This window comes from Rhinolophus hipposideros (assembly GCF_964194185.1).
Source record: "Rhinolophus hipposideros genome assembly, chromosome: 7".
Taxonomy (NCBI): Eukaryota; Metazoa; Chordata; class Mammalia; order Chiroptera; family Rhinolophidae; genus Rhinolophus; species Rhinolophus hipposideros.
In genome coordinates, this window is record NC_138053.1 from 15,243,206 (window position 1) to 15,252,939 (window position 9,734).

Genomic DNA, 9,734 nt, shown 5'->3' on the forward strand with positions numbered 1-9,734 from the left:
ACAAATAAATACAAACACAAAAGTATTCTTTCATCTTTAAAAAGACAACCAACAACGATGCTTAATGAGCACTTACTATGTACCGGGGGAAAGGCTAGATTCTGGAAAAATCAAAGATGAATAAAACATATCCCTTGGCCAGAAGGGCCTTAGAGCCTACTAGGGGAGCAGATGTGTAAATAAATAATTACCATTCCGTGAGATGTGTAATAGAAGTGAAAACAGAATTTCTCTTAGCCTCACCAGCCTGTGGGTACAGATGTGATCACATTTACAGTAATAATTCAAATTTCTCTGACTTGTGCACTCGCCGATTTCTGGGTGTCCCCAGACAGGGCCTCGCATGCACTAATGAATAATTCTGACCCTGCTGGTACTGGGGCTGCTGTGTCGGGCATCATGGCACCAAATTGTCACAGTTTCTGTCCTGTTCAGTCGTTTGAGTTGTGCTCTATTAGAGGGTCACCAAGGCATTGCCACTTGGGCCGCAGTCTCTTATAGAGTTTCTAGTAAACCAGTCCACCCTACTCTCTAGAGGAGTCAGTCAAGCATCTATGAAGGTTTGGACTAGGAGACAGACCTGAGAGACAAATCCCATGCTGCCCCCAGGTTTGTCCTCGCTGCTACAACTAAGCCTTCTTTCTGGCCACGTTCCCTGTGCCAGATCCCTCTCTCAGACTGACTGTTCACACCAAGTTCTTTTGTCTTCCTACTCTGAGGTTTCTGCTGGACCTACATTACATAGGAAATTCCAGACATGTCTCAAGCCTTGATAGAGGCTTGTACAAGATGTCTTGATACACTCAGACACTCACCACACACACACACACACACACACAAAACCACATAACACGCAAAATGAACTGTAAGAAGAACAACTGATACAGCCTTCGCTTTCTGTAAAAATCAGTTTTACGGTAAATATGGTCAAACAATCAATTAACTGTTGTTGACTTAAAGACATGAAACCCATCTTCTTTCCACATACAAAAGAGTATGTGACTCAGCAATCCCTCTCCTGGGTATCTACCAAAAAAATCTGAAAACATTTATCCATAAAGACACGTGTGCTCCAATGTTCATTGTAGCTTTATTTACAGTGGCCAAGACATGGAAACAACCAAAGTGTCCTTCGACAGATGAATGGATAAAGAAGTTGTGGTACATATACACAATGGAATACTATTCTGCCATAAGAATAGAGGAAATAGTACCATTTGTGACAACGTGAATGGATCTTGAAATTATAATGCTAAGTGGATGAGACAGAAAAAGTCGAGAACCATATGATTTCACTGATATGTGGGATATAAAACTGAAAATAACAAAAGAATAAGACAAACAAGTGAAGAAACAAAAACCCATAGACACAGACAACAGTTTAGTGGTTACTAGAGGGTAAGGGGGGCGGTGGGGAGTGGGAGATGAGGGTAAAGGGGTCAAATATATGTTGATGGAAGGAGAACTGACTCTGGGTATTGAACACACAATGGGATTTATAGACAATGTAATACAGAATTGTACACCTGAAATTATGTAACTTTACTAACAATTGTCACGTCAATAAACTTTAATATAAAAAAGAAAAGAGTAGGTAGACACAATATAAAAAGAATGACTTCCAAAGTGAAACCAACTCAAAAGAAAGTTGACTTCCTCAAAATAAAGTGGAATTGCATCATATACTCCATTACCTTTTGCACAGACTTTGGAACCCAACCCCCATAAGGTGAGATACCATTATCTCTTTTAGTTTTGATCATTACAAAAGAAAAGAATTATTAGGATTACAGAAGCCTACTACTAAAACCAAATGGAATAACCCTGCCAGAATGCATTAACTCCCTTCAAATTATCTACCCACCATCGCACTAGAGACTTGAAAGCTATTTTTGATACCTGCCATCTATGACAAGTGGAATGGTTTGAACACCCAAACGTCAGCATGAAGATTGTATATGTGCCCTTTCTCCACTCTAGCCCATTGACGCACACTGAAACTTCAGCATCTTGCAAGTGTTACCATAAAAAGATAGTCGTACATACTGTTTCTATGAGCAGCTTCAAAACTTTCCAGGGGTAACTTTATAATTTATGATTTCTGCTTTAATTTGTTAACTTTAGAACTTGATTCCCACATAAGCCACGACTCCTCTGTAAACAGTGCCACACATGTATGTCCATGCGTGTGCATGCATGTGTGTACCCACTCATCTATAGATTTTTTGGACACAAATTTCTGATTGTACATTTTAAAACTTCATGAACAGACAGAAGATCACATAATACATGTTAAAGAATGCCGCACTAAATCATAAATTATGCAGCTTGGCATAAATTATGCAGCTTGGCTTTTTGTGGCACACGGACACACTTGACATTCATCAGCTCATTTTCTCATAAGACTTACTTTGTAGCAGCAACACAGATTCCTTCTCTATCGTTTAGTTTCCCATGTTGTTTACATGGATAATGGTAAATATATACACTTTACCATTCAGATACAGACATACAGATGCAAATGGCATCTATACATGAGAAATAAAGAGAGAAATCTCACCCAGGAGAAAAAGAATTTTGTAGCCCTGCTTTATACTCACCCCTGAAATCACTAGATTTGAGACCTTGCAGCCACTCCCTGATTAAAAGATGCTTAAGTATAACTTCCTTCCATTGGTTTTCCCTATAATATAATTGTGCTTTCCAACCTCAAACAACTAATTAGATTCAAGTGTCTTCCTGTATGAAAATTGTTTTCAAAGATCAGAATCAGTTTTCAAAGATCCATTCTTGGTAAGACCCATTTTTGAAAGACACACACACACAGACACACGTGCAGCTTTCTGGCTTAGCCTTTATTTGTGGTCTGCACATGTCACTCTGCCCTCATTACAACTCCCAACACCAGTGACAAATATTCCTGGAACATTTCGAAGGGCTCGTTTAGATCCTGTTGGGCACAAGCATCCCTGAGCTAGAACAGCACTTTCTATCATTCGTACAGCTTTGCAAAACTGCTCTGGGAACTGCAGAGCCCATATTTCACAGAATTGCCTTCATGTCTCTTCGGCAAGCTCACTGCTCAACTTCACAGTACAGAATGGGAAATGGCTGGAGGCCACTCAGGCAGATCATCACCTGCGAGGACCCATCCCTGTGGACTGAGCTGCTGTTTCTGTCAGGGATCCTGTAACACACCTGGAGGGGAAATTCTGACCTCCAGGTGTCGGTGTTATTACCATCTGGGCTGCTGCAAGCAGCTGCATTCAGACAATTACCTGGGCATGCAGGCCTGGCAGGCATGGCTCTGTGAGAAGGATAGCTGAAACAGGGTTTTTCCTCCCCAAGAAGACTCACTGAGGGTGTTTGGCTTTTCAGTGAAATCGGGGGATTGGAATTAAGAGAGTCAAGGTCATGACCCCAATCATGCCATAGTAATGAGGTGTTTTGGGCGTGGTATCACCACCACCACAAGACACAAGCCCACTTTCCAAAGAGAGAAAGCCCAGCATGTTGGGGGTGCTTGTTGAACCACTAGGCCACCCTTTCACATTTCCAAGAAAGAGCCCCTCCCAGTCCAAGGGCTGCACTGCTCCATCTGGGCTTTTGCAAATGACTGCTCAGAATTCCGGACAAGTTTCTCTGCATCCAAATGACCAACTCCATGACTGAAACACGACAGTGATTTCAATCATTCCTAAGTGTTTTTACATAATCAACTAGCTTGTCTGACAAGCACAGCCAAATGTCATTCTTTTGAGCGTCAAACTGCTTTTAGCTCAACTAAGAGTAAATGAGTTTTCACATGTCTTGAAGACAGGAACAGTCACATACAATAAATACAAATAAATAAAACAAAGCATTCAATAAAATACATGGTTTTAAAGGTTAACTCTTTTAGAATGTTTTATCTTTTCAATATTTGCAAAAAAACAAGACACAAACACACACACAAAAAAAACTTCCACTGTTAAAAGTATAAAAAAAAGCAATCCTGACATTAAAGTTTGGGAGGTCATGAGAAATATGGAGGACGATGGACAATCATAGGAGAATTTTACTTAGCTCTGTTCTTTGGGTAGACTGGGTGTAACTCTCTCTTCTATACTTTGTTTTCCTAATTTACAGTAGTACAGCAGAGACATGTATCTTACTGCTATGATACCGTACAAAGGGAAGAAGAGGTGAGTGAGGGTCAGATCTAATGTTTCCCAGATAGTAGTTTTAAGAGAGTCCTTTCCTTGTTACGTAGTCCTGACAAAACCCCTTGGAGGATGGAGTAAGATTTAAACTTGCAACATAAAACACAGGATGTCTAGTTAAATGTAAATAAATTTCAGATTAAAAAATGAATAGTATTTTAGAATAATTATGCCCTATGCCATATTTAAGAGTTAATTGTGTTAAAAAGCATTTGTTGTTTTGTGTATGTGTGTGACGTTCACATTTAATTGAACATCCTGTACTTTTATTTGCTAAATCTAGGGACCTGAGGAAAATAAATCTCAAATTTAGCAACTAGCATTAATTGGTGAGATTCCTCTTGTAATGCAAAGCTGTTTCACAGAATAATTTATATCCTCCTGTTTGGTTAGTCAAGTTTATAAGTGACTAATCAAACTCCTCTTTCTTAAAAAGAACCCAAGTGTCATGAATCATCTCTACTCTGACCTAGGTTGACTCTACCCTTAATCAAAAGCTCCCTTCAGTGTAACGAACAAAACGACAGCAAACAAGGCGTTAACATGATCTGTGGCTCTTTGGCAGTCAATTTGCTGCCAGCTGATTTCTGAAAACGTCCATAATTTTTGTCATGTTGCTGGAATATGCTTTGTCTGGTTTCTCCATTGCCATAACTTGCAATCTTTAAAATTTGTCCTAATATGTATGTATAATATAACTCATTAGAAAGGAAAAAATATGATTCCTGTATCAACAGGCAATAAATGGAGCATAGCATTATTTCAAAGTGTTGTTTACCAAAGTTGGGGAATGGGAATTTTTGTCCATTAAGACATATGTAAAATGAAAAGCCGTTATACAGACATTAGTTGATGTGAGCTTCATAGGAAAACAATTAGCATAATCTCTCTCATGAAATATAGGTTTCCCCTAGCTCAGGGACCCCATCAGTGATTCTCAACCCTTGATGCATATTAGAATTACCTAGGGAGTTTAGAAAGAATTCCAATGGCTGGACCACAGATTCATTAAATCCAGATTCCCTCAGGCGCTTCTAGTGTTCAGCCAGAGCTGAGAGCCACAGCCCCGTATAATATATAAATGCATAATTATGTGTTTAATATGAATTTAAGTGAGGTTAGACATCCCAAAATGATTATAGCTACCGATCACATTAGAGTTTCTATTTCTAAAACTCAAGAGATACAGAAAAAAAACAAAACTGATGGTTGCTAGATGGGAGCAGGGTTGGGGGATGGTGGAGAAAGTGAAGGGAACAGAAAGTACAAATTGGTAGTCACAAAACAGTCACGGGGACGTGAAATACAGTTTAGGGAATATAATCAATAATGTTGTAAAGATTATGTAGGATGTCAGATGGGCACTGGACTTAATGAGGGAATCACTTCATAGACTATGTAGATACCTGACCACTGTGCTGTACACGTGAAGCTGATGTAGAATAATGTCAACTATAATTAAATATACATGTGTGTGTACACACACACACACACACACACACACTCATATATATATATATATATATATATATATACACACACACACATATACCGGGGGTGCCAAAAAATGTATACACATGACTTGTATTCATCTTTTGTTATCGGTATATATTATTACAATTTTAATACTTCATTTTGTTTCTTAAAATGGGTATACATTTTTTGGTATCCTCTGTATATATACACACAGGATGTAAAGTATAGCATAGTCAATGGTATTGTAACAACTATATATGAAAAGTTCAGAAAATTAAGTTTGCAAACTTTTCACCATGTGCTTACACAGTGGAAAGTTCGTGAATTGTCCAACCTTCATATGATGTCAGAGGGGTAGTAGACTGGGGAGTGTCACTTTGTGAGGGGTGTAAATGTCTAATCATTATGTTGTTTTGTACACCTGAAACTAATATTAAAAAATAAATTTAAAAAATAAAATTCTGTTTATTAAGAACATATTGATCAAATAAGGAAAACTAACTTGGAAAATGTTAAATTTTGAAGTATATTTGGCTTTTTTTCTTCATAAAGTCATCTATGTTATCTGTCACTTTTATTGTAAGGTTTCTTTCTTTTTTTTTTTTTTTTTTTTTTTTTTTTTTTTTTTTTTTTTGGTTTATAAAATGTCATTTTATTTTATGTCACTCTGCTGTCACATAGGGCATAACATTTTCACAAGGCTTTTTCTGGGACTACAGTCAATGATTAGCAACACACAATAGTGGTCCAACTTTCTAAGTAACAATCACTAGACAAACTGGACACCCTCTCACATGTGCACAACCTGCATGGAAAAGTACTAACGTTTGAGACTTGGACTTATATCCCTTTCTTAGTGTATTAAGAAATGACATGCACTGTAATTTGCCAAAAGCAATGCTTGTATTCTGGGAGCAACATGCTACTTCTATTACATAGTAAAGTGAATACCAGAACTACAAAGGCAGGAGGTGTAAGTGAATTTTTATTGGGAAGGGAAGTTGTCAACTGAAACAGCAGCAAATGAAGAGTGAATAAGGAAATTCCCTATTGTCACACACACACAAGACCTCCATCATATATGATACAGGAGGCGTTTCAATTTGTGACCCCCAGCCCAGAAATGTCAAATGCTTTTCCATTCAGTCTAATACTCCTGGATTCCTACCCGCCCCCCCCCAAATACATTAAGAACATGGAAAAATTGTTTACTGAAAGGAAACCCTCAAAGAAAAGTAAGGGAGGGAATGTAGAAATTAAGAAATTATGTAGGACACTCTTAAAATTGTAATTAACTACATTTTCATATCTTCACAGTAATACAAAACACAGTCACTTGCAGAACTGGTTCAGATTACATTTTTAGTCCTCTACATAAGTGTTTGGAAGTTACTTCTGTTTATATGAAATGAAGCTATTAATACTTTTCTACAGCAGTAACTGCACACCAGGAAGGCCAAGACAAACACAAATCAAGGAATGGAGTTTTCCCAAAGCTGCAGTGTGAAAAGACTATAAACGGTTGATTCCATACACATGAATGGGTTTCTTTGCTATAGGAAATCCAAATGGAATAAGGAATGGAGGTGTGTGAAAAGGTTTCTTGAGGGAAGAAGGAAGGCGCCCAGTGTGCAGTTAGTTTTCTGCCCCTTCTGCCGCATCACATTCTTCTCCTGCGCTGTCTGATGTCCATAATGTTAGGTTGTCTCTAAGCAACTGCATGATGAGGGTGCTGTCTTTGTAAGAGTCTTCATTCAGTGTATCAAGTTCGGCAATGGCCTCATCAAAAGCCGTTTTAGCCAGTGTGCAGGCAAGCTCTGGGTTATTAAGGATCTCATAGTAGAATACAGAAAAGTTAAGAGCCAGCCCCAGGCGAATTGGGTGTGTGGGTTGCATCTCTTTCTTGCTTATATCAAAAGCCTCCTGGTAAGCTCCTTGGGAATTATCTATTGTTTGTTTTCGATCATCACCACATGCAACTTCAGCAAGGTACCGGAAGTAGTCTCCCTTCATTTTCAGATAGAAGACCTTACTCTCTGGATTAGTTGCGTTGGCTATTAAATATTTATCCAACAATTCCAGCACCGTGGTGCAGATGGAGCGCAGCTCCGACTCCACTTTCTCCCGATAGTCCTTAATCAGCTGCAGCTTCTTGTCGGACGTGTCGGTCTTCTGCTCGATGCTCGAGATGACCCTCCAGGCGGACCGACGGCCGCCTACCACGTTCTTGTAGGCCACCGAGAGCAGGTTGCGCTCCTCGTTGGACAGCTCGGCGCCCTGCTCCGTCACGGCCTTCATGCAGGTGGCCATGTCGTCGTAGCGCTCGGCCTGCTCAGCCAGCTTCGCCTTCTGGATCAGTTCCGTCTTCTCCATGGGGACGCGCAGCAGAGCGAGGGCGAGCACCGAGCGGGATCCGGGGGAGGCGTGCGGAGGGCCTTCACGTCTCCGCGGCCGCGGCGCGAGTCCTGTAAGGTTTCTAATTTGAAACCTTGGAAATTTTGAGCTATTTTATATCCCATCTGTCATGCCTGCTCCAGGCTTACCATTCTCCAATATCTTTTCCAAATTAAACCATACTGATATCATTTATAGGAATTACCAAGTCTTTGAATACTGGCCTAGTATTGTTCTTGTTGTTTTGACAGATAAGGAAAATTGACTTTCTCAAAGGCGGTAGTTCTCAGAGGGTGCTGGCTGGACGAGTCACGTCACCATCACCTGGGAACAAATTCTTGCCCTCACTGCAGACCTAACATATTGCAACCTCTGGGGCCTGGAAATCTGTGATTTAATAAGCCCTTTGGGTGTTTGGGATGTATACTGAAGTTGGAGAATATCTGTCTTTGTGTTTGTACTACCTGCCTCTTCTTTTACTTTGGCAATTTTTCATTGTGTCTTCCTCATTCATAGGAATGCTCAATTCAGTGCTGGGGTCTTGGGGTTGGGAGGAAACCACCCCTCAGACTTCTTCATCCCTGAGCTGAACTTAAAGAGGAAACAGCCTCTGGGAATAATGAGGTCTGCACACAGACTCTGGGACCAGATGACAGAATAAGGAGTTAGAGAGGACAGAGCACAGCCGGTCTTGGCGCCATCTTTAGAAAATAAGCATAGGCCAAGCTAAGGGAGGATGTGTTCCTGAGGGACTCTTGAGACCCTTAAATTGTCACTTGCTAGAAAGCAGGAGTGACTGTGTCTAGCATTTTTTTACGAAAACTAAAACAAGACTACCATCGCTCTGTTCTTTGCACATGCTCTGCTTGGTGGACCCTTTACCCTTCTATCTAGACTCCTTCAACAATCTCTCCGCTGTCTAGACTTCTCGAAAGACTCCTTCCCCACATCCACAATCAAACTTAGTAAGATGAGGCATTCCTGCTCAAACTCACACTTAGCCACCTTGTTGTCCTTTTTAAAATTAAAAATACCTGCCTCTACCACTAGATTTCAAATTTCTCAAAATCAAGGACAGCATTGTAGTAGATATTCAGTCAATGTTGGCCAAATGAATGAATTACAGATAAGTAGTCAAAGATACTTTCAGATGATGATTATAGATATCAGCATTATCAACACTCAAGTGCTAGTGTTACCCTTGCCTTTTTTTTTTTTTTTGTCTTTACACAGAAAAACATATTAAACGCCAGAAGGGAGTGTATATGATTTTCAATACATTTAGAATTTGTTATTCCTAGTTGTTTGCAAGTTTCCTAAATATGGTACTATATCACCTTGGTAATGTTTATATTCAAAATTAGGCTTTAAAAAATAATAAAATAGATAATTGTGCAAATGAAAGATGGCCTTTTCTTGAAAAGCAAAGACTTCCAAATGTTAACATTCACTTCAAGAATGTTAATGATTTTTCAAAGAAAATATCTCTCAACCATATATTCAATCACATCATGTGAAATTTTCAATTTTCTCCCACAACAAAATGAAGTTTCATAAGTCTAATATAGCTTGGTACTGAACTGTCACTGTCTTGAAATATTTACATTTTTTTTCATAGAGAATAACAAGAATGACCACTCTGAAAAAAGACCAATGGAACAG

General features: G+C 39.3%; 1 protein-coding gene across 1 annotated transcript; it reads right to left on the reverse strand.

Moving 5' to 3' along the window:
* Positions 1–6,643: 6,643 nt before the first annotated feature.
* LOC308500013 (14-3-3 protein theta-like) lies at positions 6,644–8,138 on the reverse strand. Its single transcript, XM_081054062.1, is given in 3 exon segments — positions 6,644–7,285; positions 7,288–7,327; positions 7,329–8,138. Coding segments are annotated over 3 exon segments (858 nt in total). The 5' UTR covers positions 8,052–8,138; the 3' UTR covers positions 6,644–7,190.
* Positions 8,139–9,734: the final 1,596 nt, after the last annotated feature.